Source organism: Caloenas nicobarica, chromosome 7 (genome assembly GCF_036013445.1).
Source record: "Caloenas nicobarica isolate bCalNic1 chromosome 7, bCalNic1.hap1, whole genome shotgun sequence".
NCBI lineage: Eukaryota > Metazoa > Chordata > Aves > Columbiformes > Columbidae > Caloenas > Caloenas nicobarica.
The window spans coordinates 18,689,627-18,710,413 of record NC_088251.1 but is presented as its reverse complement, the minus strand read 5'-3'; the positions used below and the strand labels follow the sequence as shown (position 1 = coordinate 18,710,413).

At 43.6% G+C, this 20,787-nt stretch overlaps 1 protein-coding gene across 1 annotated transcript in view; it reads left to right on the top strand.

The window, feature by feature from the left end:
* ARHGAP22 (Rho GTPase activating protein 22) overlaps positions 1 to 20,787 on the top strand; it is a 128,207-nt gene that overhangs the window by 94,148 nt on the left and 13,272 nt on the right. Inside the window, exons 4-5 of the mRNA XM_065638780.1 lie at positions 14,895 to 15,102; positions 18,797 to 18,929. Of these exons, the coding sequence (XP_065494852.1) occupies positions 14,895 to 15,102; positions 18,797 to 18,929 (341 nt within the window). The remainder of the gene's footprint in view (positions 1 to 14,894; positions 15,103 to 18,796; positions 18,930 to 20,787) is intronic.

Below are 20,787 nucleotides of genomic sequence, written 5' to 3'. Positions count from 1 at the left end.
CAGGTGTGTGAGGAGTGACACTGGGTGTTTGTTGTGCCTGATATGTGCCATTATCTCTGCATGCAGACAGCTGGTGCCTGATGCAGTTTATCAGTGTTTGCTCTTCAGTGTTGTCTCATGCTGGGAGATGGGCCCAACCAAGGAAACAGGAAGAGAAAGACGATGAGGGTTATGAGTTCAGACATCTGCCCAGGACTAGGGGTTGCACGAATCATCTGTGAGGAGGTGCTGGTTAGCCTTACCCCAGGCGAAAGTATCACAAGCAAAGGGTACACTTGTGGATATAGAAACTGAGGCACATAGTGGAACTAAAATAAGTTGAGAGTGGATCTTGCTGTTGAAACTGCTTATAACAGAGAAAATTTTAAGGTCTGTTTCTGAGATCTGACTAAGTTATTTTTTCTAACTTATCTCTGTCAGATATATCTGGGGCTTCTATTACTGCTTTATGACCAACATATTTTACCATCATGACACAGCCTTAAGGTAGGAAAAAGCTATTGTCCTCATTTTTTGTAAAGGAGGAATCTGAAATATTAGGCAATCAGGTAACTTGCCTGAGGCCACAATGACTATCTGTAAAAGAGCCACCCTGAAGGCATCTTTCAGCAAGGCAAATAGAATGATCACAACCCTGGCCCTCAGGAGTGCAGACTTTGGCTTTCTCAGGAATATGCTTGGAAGAATTACATGGGATGTGGTCCTAGAGGGAAGAGGGTTCCAGGAGATCTCATTGATTTTTTCAAGGATTACTTGCGCCAAGCTCAAGAACAGTCCTCCCCCATGTGCAGGAAACCAAGCAAAGATGGCAGGTGTGCATGGATAAACAAGGGGCTCCCGACAAAGCTCATACTTAACAAGGATGCAGAGAAGAAGTGGAAGCAGGGATGGGTGACCTAAAAGGAATATAGAGAAACTGTCTGAACATGCAGGAATGGACTTAGGAAAGCTAAAGCGCACCTGGAGTTGAATCCAGTGGGGGCTGTGAAGGGCAACAAGAAAGGCTTCTTCAGAGATATCAACAACAACATGAAGTCGAAGGAAAATACAGGCACACTACTGAAAGAGGCAGGAGACCTCATGACAAAAGGCATAAAAAAGGCCAAGGTACTTAATGCCGTCTTCACATCAGACTTTACTGGCAGGATTTGCCTTCATCATTCCCTAGGCCCTGAAGCCTGTGGGAAAGACTGAAGAAAGCAATACGTCTCCTCAGTAGAGGATGATCAGGTTAGGGAGCATTAGATGTACCCAAGTCCATGCGTGGATTCCTGATGGAATGCATTCACAAATGCTGAGGGAGCTGGGCAGTGTGTGAGGCCATTCTTGATAATCCTTGGAAAGACACTGTGATGGGGCAAGGTCCCTGAATACTCCAGGGTTCAGGAAGGGCAAGAAGGAGGACCTGGGGAACTACAGGCTGGTCAGCCTCACCTCTGTTGCTGGGAAGGTGATCGAGCAAACAAACTCAGAAATAATTTCCAAACATATTAAGGTCAAAAAGCTGACTAGGAGTAGTCAGCATGGATTTATGAAGAGGAAGTCACACTTAACCAACCTGATAGCCTTCTGTGATAAAATGATAGATGAGGGAACAGCAGTGATTATTGTTTGTCTGGACTTTAGCAAAGCTTTCAACACTGTCTCAAGTAATATCCTCATTTACAAATTCATAAGTATAAACTACATAAAAAGCCAGTGAGGTGTATTGAAAACTGGCTGAAAGGCTGTACTCGAAGAATTGTGATCAGCAGCCCAAAGTCTATCTGAAGGCCAGTCATTAGTGGTGTACACCCCAGGGGCTGATACTAGGGCCAGTATTGTTTAACAGCTTCACTCATGACCTGGATAATGAGACAGAGTATACCCTCAGCAAGCTTGCAGATGATATTGGGGGGAAGGGTTGGTGCGTTGTATGGTCATGCCATTATTCAGAGGGGTCTCAACAGGATGGAGAAGTGAGTGGACAGGAATTCCATGAAGTTCAACAGTGAGTAATGCAAAGACATGCACCTGGTGATGAATAAACCTAGGCGACAGTGCATGCTGGGAGCTGACTGGCTGGAAAGCAGCTTTGCAGAAAAGCACCTGGGATGCTGTTGGACAACAAGTTGTACGTGAGCCAGCAATGCACCCTTGTGGCAAAGAATGCCAACAGATTCCGGGGCTGCATTAGGAATAACATTGCCAGCAGGTTGAAGGAGGTGAACCTTCCCCTCAGCACTAGTTAAGACCACATCTGGACTGCTTCATCTAGTTCTGGACTCCCCAGGACAAGAATGATGACAGCTTACCAGAGCGAGTCCAGTCAAAGGCCACTAAGATGATTAAAGGATTGTGGCAAGTGAAATACTAAGAGAAGCTGAGAAGGCTGGGATTGTTTAGCACAGAGAAGAGATAGTCCAGAGGGGATCTTATCAGTGTGTACAAATACTTGATGGAAAGGTGTGAAACTAAAAGTAAAGCTAAAGCATGTCAAGGGCAAAAGGTGTTCCTTACTGACTATTCAAGATCCTACTTTTAGAAATGAGACAGCTAATCCACTTTCACATAAAATTCATAACTCTCATGTGTCTTTAGTTCACTTCTTGCTTACATTTCACCTTAAAATCTGCTGGCTAATGGCTTGAAGTGACATTCAGTACCAGTGCCCAAGCTTATCTGGGCTCTTTGCAGAAACCATGCAGTAGCCTGGTCATTGCAGAGCAGAAATGGATATTTTCAGAGTACTGTGTCAGGGCTTGTCACAGGGGCAAGTCCTCTGTTACTGGTTTAAAAAACCCCGGACAGGAGTCTGCAATGCTGTATCTCCAGCTGTCATTAACCAGCTTAGATACAGTGACTTCTGAAGGATGATACAGTTTGGCATCAGGTGAATGAATTTGTAGTACTTTGACTGTCAGAGTGGACAGTCCTGGGCACCAAAGAGCAGTCATCCAGAGACGGTGAATGACAGGCAGCTGAGCAAGAATTCTTCTTGGTGCCTCTGGATTTGAACAGTGCGGAGTCATGAGGTTTGAACCAAGAAAAAAAGCATTTCATGCAGTGCACAATTAAATTATGAAACTCATTGTCACAAGATGTTGTGGAAACAAAAATAATAAATGGATTCAAAATAGAATTAGATGGGTTCATAGAAGATAAGTCCACCTGGGCTATCAACTAAGGAGTTCTAGAGGGAGTCATTAGCTTCATATACCTTTTATTGCTAAGAGCAATCCAATGTCAGATAAAATACGGTGGAGCTTGCATTTGCTTCAATAACAATTTGTTTTCCTCTTCTCTTCAGCTACTAAGTGCCATGGATAGGTGACAGTGGCTGTGCATTTGTTATGTTGTTGGTGGCTACTGCCTGCAGCACATAGTCTGACCAGTACCACCTCCTACACTGGTGATTTCTCAGCAAGACCATTCCTGTAATCATTAGATTCATGCTTGATGTTTGAAAGCTGGCAGTCCTTAAAATACTGATGGTTCACACTGCACGTCCTGGCAGTGTATGATTAATGGGACAAACATGTTCCTGTGGTGTTTCTGAGCTTGCAGGCAAGTATTTTAATTTGTCTGTAATACTCCTTTGATGAATGTTATAAGGACGTGTGCTTACTGAAGGGGTATGGTAACCTGCTCCTTGCAAGTTGCAATTTTAACCATTTAGGAGCTGAGAACAAAGAAATTCACCCTCTCTTCCTATTTCCTTTCTGAAGGTTACCCTTCTACCCCTCACAGTTGCTCCTTTTTTCTTCTTCTCCATTATCACATAATTAGTCTTGCAATTTCCCCATCCTACCTTCTGAGTCGCAGGTCAGGAAAGGGAACATTCAGCCTTTGACCACTTCTAGAAATGTTCCTGGCAGGCTAGCAGATTTACTGAAATGTTTTATCCATTTTACAAATCGGAGCTAAATGCCATCTCCTCCCCAAGCACAGCCAGTCAGGTTCAGTTGTTGCTAAAACATAGACCATTACCTTATGCTTCAGTGGTGAAGGTATAAGTTATGCTTTATATTGACCGAGAATTTTAGTTGGACAGTCGAGGATAAAAGTAAATGTGTGATAACTAGCTAACAGATTTTCATCATTGATTGAGATTGAGGAAACAACAAAGTGAAACCATATCTAATTTACCTGGTAGTGAGCTTTACAATTGCAGGTTCAGATTGACAGAGCTATTTATGATGAAGTTTGATTTGGATAAGCACCCATGTGTTCAATGTTGATCTTGTCTGCTTGTCAGTGACTGATTGTGCTTAGGTTATCAGCCTCTTCGGCTTGGGATATGGAAAGGCTTGAGGACATAAGCTTGTTCAGTTTTCTGAATGGATAAAAGGAAATGGTCTTCTATATTTTGGTTGTGAATCTATATCACAGGCCCTGCCAAGCTCCAGGATGGCCAGAAATCCAGTTGGCTCATTTCATTCTAGAGATGAGGATCAGCAACAGGTTTCAGATGCCGTGATCCTTGCATTTGAACCCACAGCTGGAATTCTCATCCTCCTCTAGTGATGAGACACTGGTGACAACAATTACATTATATCATAACTATTTTTTGCTTACTAATACCTAGAATTTTTGTAAAACTTTTCTGTGCAGTGAGGGAATCAACAAACAGCACACTTGAATGAGAAGATCTGCTGATCAGATGCTTTCTACAGACATAGCTTCAGCCAGGTCTATGGAAGCTATCTGTTAAATGTAGACAGACGTGCAAGAGTGAGTAAATAAAAAGTTCTGTAAAAGATGTTCTTATGTTGTGGGGAGAAAGAAATTTTCCAGGGCACATTTGCCCAGATCACTGCTTGCTAAAAGGCATTTTGTGTTGCTTGTGATATTTTGTTCTCTAAATGCTTCTTGCCTTTGTTTAGAGAGAAATAGACTAATAAACAGGGGTTTGGCTGTGGATTCAGAATGCTCTGGTTAAGTGATGTTTAAGTCTGTTTTTCATCTTTTCTCTGTGAGCAAACAGTTACAATCTCAATTTAGAGCATAAACTGGTCAGAGTCCAGGGCAGGGTAATTTACAATGCTGCTCAGTCAGTTCCTTTCCTGACATATTTTAGAGAGATGGGAAGACACCTCACACAGGTTTGGCAGAATTTACTGTGATAGAAGGATGAACACAGCTATTTGCTAACCTTTTGACCCAGGGTGAACTGGTTTATCAGTCAGTAAGCAGAAGCCTGTTTATTCTCAAAAGATTTAACTTTACAAGTAAAGGTTGAGACCCCAGTCCAGAGCAGAGCAGGGCGTGGGGAAATAATTTTTTTCAGAGAAGGATCTGTCCAAAGTGTTTGGAGAGGGATAAAACTGGGAGGGAAATTTTCTGTACAGGGAACATACTGTTGAAGTCTTCCCTGCTGAGTTCAGCCCTGTGACTGATAACCTGTAGCCATTTCACTGCCAGCTTTCAACAGATACAAGGAGATTTTCAAGCACGCAACTTTGCTGGGTTAAAAAATGAGTCTGTACAAGGCTCAGCTTACTTGAAAATTAGAGAACTTAAGCTCTGATCCTAACTTTGATACTAAGCCCTTTCTCTATAATAAATAGACCAAGAAACTTCCTAGATCTGAGCTCCCTCAGACAGGTCTGCTTAAGTATACCAGTATATTAGCTAATACTCTGTGTAAGCCAGTGTCTAAAAATACCCACACCCCATGGGCACTTGCTAGTGCTGTGTGAGCCAACAAGTTTTCTCACAATCAGAGATGAGGAATATTTTCTGAGTTCATGCGGGTTCACCATTCCTGTCTGTTGCAACCAGATTCAAGACTGAATTTGACCTGAGGAAGATGCCAAGCCTGAGACATGCCTGGATTTTCAGAGGTTCTGTGAGCTGTAGTGAACTTCCCAGCCAGTCTCGAGGCTTGTAGTGACATGTATAGGCAGGATGCTTTTTCCCTGTTCTGGTACCTGCAGCAGAATAATTGTGGTAGTACTAGCTCATGAAAGCATCACTAGGACTCTCTCCATACAATGACACCAGGAAAGAAAATGCCTTCAGCTCCCCAGCAGCAAGTTCACATGAGACTTAATCACTAAACAGTTTTAGAAACCTAAGTTTTTCTTCAGGAAGATAAGAGCTGCTCACTGGTAAACTTGTCTACAGATAAACAAATTTACACCAATGGGGAAAGAAGGGAGTTCAGTCTCCATTACCCCTTCTCTCCTTGGCACATGTATATGGGGAGATCTCTAGGTGAAAATTCTGATGGTAGTTTATATGCAATGCAGCCAGATTTCTGGATTTTATTGCTATTCTTGCAGTATCAAGTATACTTCTGGAGTCTGCAGCCTCTGCAATCCAGTAATTATGTGTGAATCTTACATTTCATTTTTGAGAAATGTGGTTAACAGAAAGCAAAATCCAAGTGTGACCTGGAAGTTCAAAACGTAGAAAACAAATTAAATATACGTATATTGATTTTTATTCTACTCTCATAACATTCTGTAGTCTAAGTCATGATTTTTAAAACGATGCTTTGAAATGGATTGGGAATTGTTTCATATAAGGAGATAGGTGATAACAGTGGAGTGTGTAGATATGCAGTACAATGTTGCATTCTTCTCACAGGAGACCTATAGCTTCGGAGTTACTACGTGCAGGGAACAACACTGAAGCTGCTGGCATTTTATGCTTTAGTCGTGATGCTCATGTGAGCAAGCATGTGTTCCTTCTGCTTTTGTCTCTCACCAGAAAGCTGTGTTTGCCCTTTCTGTGGGGAAGAGTTCACATTGTCTTCATCATCTCTCATACAACTTACTGTATTATAAGTTATCCTGAAGTCTCATCCTGCTTTTAGCCTCAGCCACAGAGAGACTGTGAATTTCACAGGTTAGTTATACTTTGAGTATAACAATATCCATGTTAAACAAGCGACTTTCTCTTTCAAAGGGTACCTCCTTTTTCTTGTGTTTTGAGAGATGAAAAACAGAAATGGAGAAGTGAATGGAAGAATAAAAGTCTGCGTTTGCTATCTCCTGGGCTCCCATCCCAAACATTGAGTCTCAGGCTCCATAATGTTATTAGCAGACTTTACACATTTTGAGGCATTGTTCCAGGGAATAGTGCCAAAAATCCTGATGATGTCTCAGCCATTCAGAAGAGGATTGGCCTGCTCGCCAGTTAGCACTGTGGGCAGGGTCTCCCTAACCTGCCGCCTGCTGTATTCACCACAAGGAAAGAGAGGATAATAAAAGGCTGAGGAATACCCAGGATCTCATTTGTACCTTTTGTTTAAGAATCTCCATCACTTTCCGAATATTCTTTAGTGGGCTTTAAATACTGCTTAGTGTATTGTCTGGGCTTCTGGTGTCTAGTTATGCAATACTTTGCTACTCAAGGTATACCTTCAATAGCTAAAAGAATACCTTACTACTTTGCCATTCAAGAACTGGAGATTTTGGTCCTGGTACTGCCTTCGACTGTACTGAGAGACAGTCATTGCTTCAGGAGCTTTTGATCAAAACAGAGAATGTAGAAACAGTTTGATCTCAAGTTTCCTGAGCTGTGGGACAACACTGTCTCAATGACTGGAATCTTAATTGAGCTTGATTACTAGGTCAGTATCTTCTTTGACATGTATGTTCAAACTGAGCCACAGTGTAGCTAAGAAAGTGGTCAGCCACTAAGTTCAGATGAGTGTGGTCTATACAGTGACCACAGACATGTTTTAATAACAGAAGCAGATGAGCAGCTGCAGACAGGGTTAACTTTTTTCTTTTTTCTTTTTTTTTTTCCTGCAGAGAGAGAGTTAGCCAAACTTGATAAAATTCCCCAGAAGCTCGGTGCAAAGGTTTTGGGTGGTGGCTGCTGCAGATCTGCAGTCACATGAGTGCATTTTGTAAATGGGATGGAGGGCTGACCTCTGGGTAACTGCATGGCGCATTGTGTGATAAGCATTTTTCTTAACTACAGGCTTTTGACCATGAGAGCAGGAGCCGAGGTGGTGAATGTTTTCCCAAAAGTAAGTCCTGGGGATTGTTTCACATGTAAGGAGCTTGTAGGTCCTTCCCCTACCAGTTATTCAGCTGAGCTATTCATCCTCAGGCAACTTCTCTGTAAAGGGCTAAAGCAGAGGCTGTAAACACAAAAAAAGCTGCACAGGTCAAAGACTATACCTTTTCCTGTGTAAAACTTTCCAACACATCCCAGAGCTGTGGAGATACTCTCAGAGTGTGCTAAGGCTAAGGTGGGGGGATGTTCCCCTCCAAAACGAGGTTTCTGCTTCTGGTGCTTTGCAAGCAGATCAGAGGCCAGCCCAGGGCAACAGGTTGCCTGCAGCACAGCTCACATTGTCTATCAGGAGGGGATCCAGAGTGTGGCATGCAGACAGCAACAGTTGCTCAGCTTTTCCAGCTATCTAGAATAGATCTGACAAGCAATTAGAGCATGAATATATTACGGAGCCGATGGGGGATGCCTTTGTTAAAACTTGTGACCCATACTTAGCTGCTGTTTACATTGGCAGCAGCTTCGCGGGTGGGCAAGACCCTACCTGCCTGTCTTTCTCCTCTCTCCTTCCCCGTGCGGAGGGAGCCGAGGAGCTCTGCATCTCATTGGATATTTCAAATGCTTTCTGCACAAGTCATAATTAATGCTGAGTTGCGGAGCTAAGACCAGATGTGCTGCTGAGATTATCTCCCAGGGCAGATCGGCTGCTCTCTGCTCTGTAGCGCTGAGTGAATGGAAAGCTGCCAGTGCTGGGACTCAGAATGTGTCTGATGCCTGAAGTCAGGACTTTCTTTCTCTGCCGCTCCTGCTGTCTGACACTGCCTGGGTTCTGCTTGAAGCTCAGCGCCTGTCATGTAGCGGAGTGCTGCACAAGAACGAGAGGTATGAGATGATTTTCCAGAGTTTAGATTTGTTATGCTTTTGTTTTCCTAGAAGAAAAGCAGATATTTGAGCTTAGCGTCAGACAGAAGCTAAGAATCTGGAAAAGAAGCTGGCTCTACAAAGGGGGAATGAGTGGGAAGGACCCAGTCTTTGGCCAAAAATACTACTTGACGCCAAGCTGGCATTCGAAGATTGTTCTGGGGAGGTGTGTTTCTGTTTGCTTTTACATAGGATATTTAAATAGATGTATGTGGATGAGAACAATTGGCTCCTAGTATATGGAGGCTACTTTTTGTGGGGAATGGGGTCAGAAGACACCAGGTTCTGCCACAGATCCATTTCTGTGACCTTGGGCAAGTTATTTCATCAATTTTTCTCGATTCCTAATTATCCGTTGCTTCCTTTCTTTTTCTCTATCCTTGCATACTTTGTCTGTCTGGATTGTTTAGTTCTTAGGGACTATCTTTTCTTAGGCATGCATAACTCCCAACGTGGAGCTCCTTTCTCAATTGCTGCTGCAGTAATTCACATAGTGTGTGCTTGGGTGGGCCAGGGGAGGGGAAACAAGAGTTAGAGGTTTGTGTGTGTTTTGTGCTGTGGAAGCATATGCATTTCTGAATGTCTGCCCGTGATTTTTCCTCTGTGCTTACATGTGTGAGAGGGTCAGATAAGTGGGAGCCTAAGCATGAATGTGGGAAGGTAAAAGCAGATGCTTACCTGTGCAGGTGAGCACGTACAAAATCTTTACATCTGTAAACTGCCTGTCTGTGAGGCACCACATGCATGCGTGGGTGTATGTACTGCTGTATAGCAGCGTCCAGGTGTGTGCCTGGTTATCTTCCCACACATCTTTTAACGTGTGTGTACTAAGCTGTACATACAGCTGATGTAGGTGTGTCTGGACTTTTCCCACTTTAAGCACATACGAAGTCCGCAGTCCTCCCTGTGAGGAAAATCTATTCAAGAACTGACTTTATTATCTCTGTCTTTAGTTTATTTTGGTTGAAATCAGAGCTCTGATGAGGAAAAATGAAGCAGGGAGCATATATTTTCCTGCCCACTGCATGTCTGGACAGCATAGCTGAATGTATAGGCTTTGTATGCCTGGAGCTGGTGGGTGAGCTATTCAGGCCAGGACAGAGAGCCTGTCTGTGTCTTAGTCAGTACATCATTCCTGGCTCACTTTTTCCACAAAGAGCCACCTAAAAAACAGAGACAGCTTGTTGGAGTAGAGGAAAGACATTCTGTAGCTCTGCTAGCCCGTTTTTTTAGTACCTCTTGAATTTTTCTGAGATTAAGGATGTGGTCCTAGGCATGCTGGGTTTTTCTCAGCCTTGAAACCAAACAAAAGTGCCTAACTATAGATAAGGGTATGACAAGGAAAGTTAACCCTTGGGTTGCTAGTAGCTTTTGGCTTTATTTCCAGCCTAACTCTGTCTGGGAGTGTGACTGGATGGCACTGGCTCCCCTTCTTCTGCATGAAGAGAAAGACTTTAATGTCTTCCAGCAGGATCATCGAATGGAGTGAAGCACTGCCAAGTTCAGTCTGAGCTGCTGGCCCCAGTAATTAAAAACAGGCCTGTGCCTTGAGGAGCCAGCAGATGAGGCTGTGTGTGACTGGCTTCATATTAGCTTTTCCTTGCAAGGCAAGGCAGTCCCTGTCCAGCCCAGTGATGTGGTCATATCCTGATAGTTTCAGGGACATTTGACTACATCAGTTTTACAAGCCCTTCTGAGACCTAGCTCAAGTGAGATGAGTTTTACAACGCTAGCTGAACACTGCCTCCTCAGTCTGCCCTCTTTAGCCCTGGGAGACTGATGTAGGTGCATCTGCTATGTGTCTTGCCAGTGTAGCTGTGAGAGCCCTAGTGGTAATTTTCCTGAGGGCAGACTTCATCAAGGCCCCCCAGCAGATGCTTAGATGAAAGATTTCCACAAGCCTGTAACTGTCAGCAGCTCCAAATTGCCTTTGACAGTCCCTTTCCAGCCCCATTCCAAAGATAGCTCTTAGCTTCCTCCTTCTCTGAACCCTAACACTAATTTCCTTTTCTAAACCATGCAAAAGCTCTGCAGCCACTGCACAGATGAGCAATTTCTCCAAGGCAAACTTTCCAGCCCCAGTCTAACTGCAGCTCTCTGCTTTCTCTCGCTAAACCCCAACCCCAATGCTCTTATTGCCAAATAACTTGGCCTAGGAGCAATCTTTCTTCTGAGCAGTGGCTGGGGGGGTGGTTCTTATCTATGTCTCAGCAAAAAAAAGTAGGGCTAGGATAGAAAGAAAGAAAAAGCAAAAGAGCTGCAGTGTAATTTAGGCTGCAAAGGGAAAGTTGCAGTTACCAGCAGACTTGACTTGGGGAAAACACTTTGGCTATGCAATGCTTGGTCACCTTTTGTAGCAGTTCTCTGAAAAATTAGGGTTCAGATTTGAGGGAAAGAGAAAATATAGATCTGTAATTGGAGTAGGGCTGGAGTGGGGCTGCCAAACCTAGGTGGGAGGCAGCCAAGAAAACTGGGCTGGGAGAAGACTTTCCACCCTGGCAATGGCTTCAGGGTCTTTTCTTCCCCTCAGCAAAAAGCAATCTGTGAGGACTTTGTGATCTTACCTGCACAGCCCTTAGGCATGCACTGTCACACAAGAAATCCATGCTTGTGCCAGCTTCTTTCACTCATCATATGATAGATTAACTTTATCCTCAATCACGTCAGTCTTGGTTTCATGGCTGGTTTTTCTTGTTACCTACTTGCAATGGTGTGAAGGAAGGTGAGCAGTATTGCAGTAGAAGAATATTACAGTGCCTTTGTTTCACAGAATCACAGAATCACAGAATGTTAGGGATTGGAAGGGACCTCAAAAGATCATCTAGTCCAATCCTCCAAAGGTTGCTGTTCCCATCCAGAAGAAAAAGGTATTACCAACCTCCATGCCTGATAGGGGTAAAGACAAGGTCCCCAGCATCTTGTTCTGTAGCAGACACCCATAGTAATGTTAACAGTGTGCTTGTGAAAGGTCCATTTGCTGTACCTTCTGAATCTCAAAGCAGGTCACCCATCTATCTCTGTTGTCTTAGCATCACATTCCTTAACCTCTGTGTCAGTGGTTTCTGTTTGGCTGCAGTCAACTTGTTACCCAGGAGTCACTGATGGGTTGATTTTATCTACAGAAAGATGCTGCTGTTTCGATCCAGGTTGACTGAGAAGGCAAGGACTGATGTTGCCTGAAATGTAGTAGAGCACGTTGCTGACCATGGACCAGCCAATGCTAGGGAAAAGCAGACAAAGCTTCACACTGAAAGTGGAGATGATGCATGCAGTTGTTTTGTGTGTGCTTGTGTATATGTGTGTCTGACACTGCCTTTGTCCTTGCTCTGAGTTAAGTCTAGAGCACCAGAACGTGAACTTCTGGAAAAACATTATCTCTGTATACCCGGAGAATGCAGGGCATTTACCTCTTTCCCAGAGCGTTCTCTAGACAAGCCCTTTAGGAAACAAGGCCTTGATTCAACAAGTAGACATTCGAGAAAAGAGGGCTGCTATCCTGTAATTGCCCTGACATTTACCACAGCTTAACCTCCATAAACCTGTATGTCTTGCATCTAGAAGAGTGAATACCATGTATCACTTTAAGGAAATAGGTTTGGTGGGAGCAAGCCTAGCTCAAAGATTGGTGGTAGGATATGGAGTTCTCTGTCTCTAAGGTGCACAGCCTGGGGTCTGACCCAAGCTTGCTGTAACTAATGCTGAAGGACCTTACTTTGCATTGGCCTGTGGCCCAGAATCAAACATTCAGGTCAGAAGAAGGAGAATGGTCACTACCAGAATAGCATGAAGGAGGTTAGACAGGACACATGTTCCTGCTCAGCTTTTCAGAGCTGACTGGTCTGCACTGTTGCTTGCAACTCTTGTGAGCTGGATCATTCCTGTGTGTATTTACTATGATATGCAATTTTCAGAGTTACTCCCCCATAAGCAGGATCAGCAGAGAGGCTGAGAGATGAATCGGCCATGGAGACTTCACTTTTTCAGCTACGATCTGGATTTGCAAGTTATCTGAGAAACTGGACTGAAAAGACTTTTCTTTCATGGCTGCCTAGCCTCTGAAGGTGCCCTGGAAACACTTGGACAATGCTGACCCCATATACCAAGCAGTTCTGCTGTGCTCCATTGTGACAGCATGGATTACATGATGAGATTGCAAAGCAACCTGTTCAAAAACAGGAAGAGATTCCCTGTCCTAGAATGTGACTTCAGAGACACCCCCCTCAGTGAAAATTCGAACAGATTAGAAATGGGAACAAATAAAACCTTTACTCTGCAAGAAAACCAGTATTTACAGTGATAAAGATAAGTCACTCCCATGCTTCAGGGCATGCCCCACTGCCAGGATAAGGGGGGAATTTCCTTTGAGACTCTTCATGGCCTTCCAGCTCTGATAATGTAATGCACTTGTGTAGGCTGGAGTGTAAGGAAGGTTTCTGTCTTCTGATGTGTAACAAACTGGCAGGGAAAGGAAACTGGTTTTTAAGTTCCTTTTCCTGTCTTTCATTGAGGGAGCTGAAACTGTTAGTGAAAGGTTTGTTTCACTGAGGATTCAGCAGGGTTGGACTGAATACAAGAAAGCAGGCATGGTTTGACATGATGTTTCCTATGAAGGACAGTGAATGGCGGTTAGCAACCTTCCTGCCAGGAGTTATCAGCCTCCCATGAATATAGCACTAAAATAAAAATGGAAAATGTGGTTACTAGCAGCAAGGTACATCAAGCCTTAAAAATGACCAAATCCCCTGACCTGGTATAAGCACACACCTGCATCCATTAAACACTGCTTCTCGCTATTGGTTGGGAGCATAGCATAACTCCAATATTGCATCCTGCTTTTGTGTTTTTCAGACCTGCAGGATTAACTGAGTTCTGAATCAGTGGAAAGCTTCTGTTCCTTTGAGAAACCTTTGAATAGGATTTCCTATCTGCTATGGTCTGATCTCATCTGACATTGAGTAGATCCTGGGATTCTCTCACATACTGAATTCTTATTATTAGTACCAAAATATGATTAATGTGGATGCTATCCTCCCTGACTCCACCACACTTTGTAGGGTGCTAGAATGATGGTTTCAGAACACAACTCAGTGGCTGTCTTTTTAGATGGAACAGTTTCCTAGTGGCAGGTATTGAACTAAGACCTCTGGATCTTACAGCCTGAGCCCCTTCTGTGCTGTTGAAAATATCTGGTGCCAATAGTGGCATTCAGCAGCTGGTATTGACCAGGAACTCCAGTTTCCCCAAAGAGAGAGACAGTGCTTTGTACTTGGTGATATATGTCTACAATAGATGTGACTTAAGTATTACCTAGGCCACTCTGGTTTTAGAGCATCTGATGCTTCTGATATTTTCAAGATGCAGGAAGTACAGTACACACATTTTAGTGGGAAGGGCAATGTATTTTGCACGCATTTTACTTTGGTTTAATTTTTATTCAGCAATTTTAATTAAAGGAAAAATAGAAATGCAAAGCTTGCAGGATGGCAAGGGATTTTCACAGTAGCCAGTCTTTATGTTGACAACTGTATTCTGTCATGTTAGCAATCCCCTGCTAGCAGGATTGCTGCCTGTTGGGCTGGGCAGCTGCAAACTGTTCAAGGGCAACTGTGTGACAGCTAAGAGTTGGGTACAAGCAGAAAGGAATTGTGTCTCATAAAGTCGATGTAGCCTTTGTTTTGGTATTCTTGGGATAGAAAATGCAATGGAAGTATAATTCTGTACAGCTGTGGATAACCATTAAACATAATCTTAACCCCACCTTCTTTGTGTATAATGAGATACAAACTGGCTTAAGGCAGAGGATAGTTTGAAGCACTCTTAAGCAGGAAAAAAAACCAAAACACTCAGCATATAATTCTTGATTTAAAAAATAATTTTATCTTTCTGAGTCTGTTAGAAACTGGACCTTCACACAGGTTCACCCCCTTCATGTGAAAGTTTCCCTCATCATATGCCCTGAGCGATAGCTCAAGAAGAGTTTAAGCTGACACCCAGATGTGTCTCTTGCTCTCTGTTGGCAGGGATCTTTGGACAGCGGTTGGAGGACACCGTACAGTATGAGAGGAAGTATGGGCAGCGCTTGGCCCCACTGCTGGTGGAACAGTGTGTGGATTTTATTCGGGAGCGAGGTCTTACAGAGGAAGGGCTCTTTCGGATGCCTGGTCAAGCCAACCTTGTCAAAGATCTGCAGGATTCTTTTGACTGTGGAGAGAAGCCCCTTTTTGACAGGTGAGTTGACATCACCAAATTCAGGCTAGTTTACCTGTGACATGTAAAATCTGACAGGAATGGCCTTGCAGCAGCTATACTAGCGTACATGTTCTTTCCACACCTTCATTCTCTTAATTCAAAGTGCTTTCTGCTGCATGGTGTTGGGAACAGAGACTTTCATCCAGCTAAGTGCTTGAGCAGAGGGAGAAATTGTGCCTGTTAGTCTAGATGGGGCTACTCCAGTGTTAATGTAATCACTCCTTGCCTGGTACAAAGACATGCTACCTGCCTTTTTGCTCTACTGACCATGCCAATGTCAGAGAGCAGTAAGGGCCAGCTGGTCCGCAAAACAAGGTGAGTCAGGAGCCAAGTGTGGTAACAAGGCTGGCAGAGGCAGCGACAGAGTCCAGTGATCACCATAGTGACGAGGCAGGGCCAAGATCAGGCTTGGTAATCTGTCCATGAGTCAGGCCCCGGGTCCAGACCAACAGGGTCTGTAGCCAGGCACAGACATGGTTGTGAGGCAGTGAGAGTTGTAGCTCTGACACGGGATGAATGGTAGAGGCTCAGCTTAATATCAGCTCCCATGGGGACAGTGTGAGCCCTGGCTCAGAGTGCTCCATTCAAGGTCAGCAAGGGAAGGGCAGCAGCTCTCAGCTGTGCTATCTCTATGTTGGCCCTGAGCCCAGGCAGTCAAATCATCAGGAAGGTGGATGCTTTCAGGGCCCTTGCAGCCAAATCCTGTCCATACTCTGTAATTAACATTTCCTTCCCTCTCATACCTACATGGTACTCAGAGTGAAGGTTGGCATTGTGCTAACCTAAACAGTGCTTTGAGAAATGGGCTTTGATCCTAACAGAGACCTTAAACTCCAGGGATATTTGGATCAAAGGCCATTGTGCAGATCTGGCCCAATCTCTATGCCAAGTCCAGAAGTTGGGATCAGATCTGGGATCCGGACTTGGAGACCTGGCTCCATTTCTTGCTGGACCTCACTAGTACCACTTTGCCAGGTGATGCAGGCAGCACCTGGTGTATTGCCAGCACATTAACCAAGAGATCACTTCCGCTGGACCTGCAGTCAGTCTTGACATTGCCGATGCATCCCTGCCTACCGTTGCAGAACGAACTAGTGCTCTCCTGCGTAGGCAGCAGAGTGTTTGGTATCATCCTGGGAAGAATATCCTTTGAGTTTATTTGGAACATTCTTCTAATTCTTCCCTCCCTTCAGCTTCCCAGACCACCCATCCTCCTGTCTTTGATTCTTAACCACAGTCAGTATTTGCTCCCTAAATGGAAGTGTCAAATATTTAGAGATATTTCCATGAAAAAATAAAGTTTGAAATCATCAAATTGTCTCACTTCTTTTCTTACACAAAACCTTTGTGGTTTTTTTTAACTTGAATGTCTGGGTGTTCTGATTCTGAATTAGAATTATCTTAATTCATGTGAAAGTGAGCAAAGTTATTTTGGAAAATGCTCGCATTCTGAAACAGGAGTATCTACAGTAGGAATTAATTAGGAATGACAGTTTCATTTTCAGGTTTACCTTAGTCTAATCCATACTAACTTCATTATCATGAAGATAAGCCAAGCCTCCTCCCAGCATTTTTAAAGCAGAAAACACCTTTATTTCCATAGGCATTTGCACTGGCTAAATAGTTCAGTGCTACGTCTCACTTTTAACACAGGCAGTAAAGATCTCCATGAAGCAATGCCTGTGTTTTGGGTAGCTGATTTGAAATGTGATAACTGAAGGTTTAGTACAGAATTAAAGGAGGCAAGCCTGGGGGTACCCGAGTAGTGTGAGTTGAGAGTCTCCTGGTCATCGCCTTCTGCTCTTTCCACCATGTCCACCGTGACTTTGTAGGCTCAGCGCTCTGGTCTTTGATATGTATAGGCACAGACAGTGAGAAAGGAGAGGCAGTTCCAACCTGGCTGAGAGAAATAAATGCTTCTCTTCCTAATAAGCATAATTTTCTCTATGTGTAACTAAACTATCTGCGTATGGCCTATGATACCTAAGCAGTGGCAAATGTTTTCTGCAAGTGTGAAATCCAAATGCTTGTTTCCAAATCAGGTGCAGTGAAAGCAGTGAAAGGGATTTTTTTTTTCCCCTTTTTTTCCTTTCTGGTTGCAGTCAGTGCTTTTAGATGCCTTTTGCATCTACAGTGATCTTTCAAATGCTAGAGTCTGCATACCTCAAGGTGGGTCAGATCTCTGGGATGACTGATAATTAAAATATTTATTTTTAAAATACTTATTTTTCCAATTAGTGTTTTAAATGCATGTGTATATGCTTACGAAAGACCAGGTGTTGCTGTTTTGGAAGCATCTACAGCAGTCTGTTTCTATTGCACTTCCATGCCACTGAAAGTTTGGCTGGATTTCACATGGCTTTGTGTATGAAACAATAACTGCAGCCAGTGCCTTGAAGCTGTAGTCTGGGTTCTGCTTCTGAGTGATAGTCATATCCACCATCCATGCCTGAAACTCCACACTAAGAAAGAAAAAAAGAATAATGGTACCGACCTCATTTGTAAAGCATTTATAACCAACTGAAGAAAACCACTTTGTGAAACAGCAGTATTCTCAAATATGATGAAGCTGTTTGTAGGAACAGCATTATCAGAATTAGTAGCAAGTGGTTGCTGCTGGCAGCTTCCTATTGTCATTTTTCCTGTTTTGTTTTAGCTGTGTGTTCCAAAAATGCTCAAAAACATGTGCGCAGAAGAGATTCAGCTTTTAGATAGAGGTGAGGATTTGAAGCTCTGTTGCCCTATGGTTCTGATGTGTTTTTCTCAGCGTTCTTTAAAGGCTATCGGGGCAATGGTGGGTAGTGGGGAGCTGGTGATAGAATTTGTTTAGATTTCCAACAGTCAAAACCTTTGAGGAGGTCATCTGCGAAGATTAATATGGTTGTACAACAGGAGACTTGGAATGAGGAGAGGTATTGCCATACATCAAAGCTGGGTAGGAAATGGAAAGGGAAGAACAGGTGCATCTTCATCATTGGATCAGACACCTCAACCCTAACTTAAAGCAAAGGAGAGAGAAGAGGAAAAAGGAGTTCCTGGAGTGTGAGAGAAAAGAAAAGCTGATAACCCAGCAAAACAGATGGGCTTAGAAATGCCAGATACCCCAGCCTGGGAGAGAAGATGTGACCCACAAGCCAGGCAGCCATGTCAAATAGCAATAGCAGGCCTGGAGGAAATACTGTTTCCTCCATTTCTTTCTGAATGATTGATTAGGATACTTGGGAGCCTAGTCCATCAGACATAGGTGGGTGCTGGCTGGGGAGAGTATCAGGCAGTAGGGATCAGTGAGAGGATGACAGATTCTGTTTGATTGCACGAGGATGCAGAGGTATATTGTTAGTGCTATGTGATCACTGTGCACTTGCCTGGACTGTATCACTCATATTCCTGATCCACACTGGCTGACGAACCACTGCCTTAAGCAGTATCATGAACATAACCCTTCTATTACCTGTACTGCCTGAGATGCATTTATATCTTGACAAAACTGGAGACTTCCCTTGTTCCCAGATAAACTCTTCTGCCTAGTACAAATATGTGGCAGAACAGCTTCCTTCCGTGTGCCTACTTTGTTCCTGTCCCTAAGAGGGACCCTTGATGTACCCCCAGCAAAACGCATAAATCTTCGGGGTAGCATGTCTTTCTAAATTTCCTTCCCTCTTCTCTATTGCAGCAACACAGATGTTCACACTGTGGCGTCCCTCCTGAAGCTTTACCTTCGAGAGCTGCCAGAGCCTGTCATCCCCTTTGCCAAATATGAAGACTTTCTTTCTTGCGGACAGCTACTCTCAAAAGATGAGGGAGAGGTCAGTGATCCTACTAATCTACCTCCTTCTACCTCAAAGGTTGTTCCCAAGGCTCAATGTAGTACAGCTTTCTTCTCATCACTCTTCAGTCCTGATTTAAATCAATGAAGTTCCTGGGAGCCTCCCCCTGAATTTTCCTGAAGCCATGAATTGGGCATTGATATCACAGGCTCTCGCTTGAAGCAGGATCTTTGTGAAGTCAGTCTTGTAGGCTGATGCTTCTTTCTTCTGAACAAAGCCGTTCTATAGCATAATCAGCAAGAGATGCAAGGTAGGAGATCTGAGTTCCTTTCCCAGCCTTGCTGTTGACCCAGTAGCAAGCTGTATGAAGTCACTCAATTTTTCTGCGTTTTCAGTTTCATATAACAGAACAGCATGTTCTGCTTCCCAAAGTTTTTGGTGGCTGAGATATTCATCAGTGTGATGGTCTTTGTATCTCTTGGAGGAAAGGCACTACAAAAGGGCAGGCTATGATATTACCCCAAAATGGTAGAAATAATACTATGAATACTTTGCCAGAAGCTTCTTATGATGATCCTCTTTTTAGTTTCCAGGCAAGGGAAGGGGCTGACAAAAACCTCCAAGTCTGTAGCAATCATGGAAATTTTGATTCACTGCTTGGGAGGAGCAGGATAATTTACAATATGAGTGATTGATCTGTTTCATCCATATTGTTCCTCTTGTGGTGATGCCTGAGCTCTTTGCTAACTGCAGAGGCACGTTGGATCTGGTCTAACGCAGGTGGAACTGTGCCATCTTCTAAAACAGAGGTCTAAGGAAGCTGTGAAGGTTGTTACTAGTGTCAGCTAAAGAAACAAAGTCCTGAGGGCTTATAAGTCACAGTCCACAGTTCTGTCCCTTTGCTGTGTGTGGCCTCAGGAGTGTGCTCACATCTTTATATCTGGTGGAGACTGTAAAAAATGTTCTTTACTGAGAACCTGGGTTTCACCTCTAGTTCAACTGGCAGAATGCTCTGAGGAGTCCTTCATGATGCCCATAGGAACAGGCTTGTTTGCCTACATCAAATGTCGTGTATTTGGTAATGTCAGTTTTTTACAGATAAAAGGCAATTTTGCTACTATCTGTACTCACATGACATATCCTCTAGCCTTCTCTAAGAAAGCAAATTTCTGTGCATGGCACAGCATATTACCACACATGGATATGCATCTGCATCCTAGACACAGTCACATCAGTGTGTCAGTGCACTAGTGTTGTCTTTTAATACAGGTACATCTCTACTAGCTCCAAAACTTGCTGATTTTCTGCCTAATAAGGCAGACTGACAATACTCAGTCAACTCAGGCATCTCTACAGGGTGCTGTGTTACAGACAGCACAATGGTTGATTTAACAAGAAACAGCAGTGTTTCTAAGACAGTGGGGCTGGTTTCTTTTTGGTCATTAGATGTGCAGACTGGGAAGTTTGGAATCCATTAAGCACTATTGCACAAGAGTAGAGACACTGCCAAGTTGGGCAAACATAATTGCATATCACTGCTCAGCTTATTAACTATGTAGTTTGCCTGATTTTGCCTGCACAGGCTGCAGCAGTTTGGGAAGCAACATCTGTGTTGGTTTTGTGGGAGCAGGGCCAAACTCAAATGACTCGTAGTGCAGTATTCTCTTTGGATTAGAAAGGTGATGAGGAGCACTAGATAGCCAAAATTAAAGCTTACAAAATATGGTACTGCTGATAGTGCAAAGTTGTCCTGTCAAGCTGCTGTTGTAAACATAAGCTTTTTTGTTTGTTAGGAAAATCTGGACCCTTAACAAGGGCTGTTTACTGTTTTAGAAAGGAAGGTAGAGTACACACACCAAGGGTGGATAGGGCTCTACAAGCACAGTAGCGTGTGGAG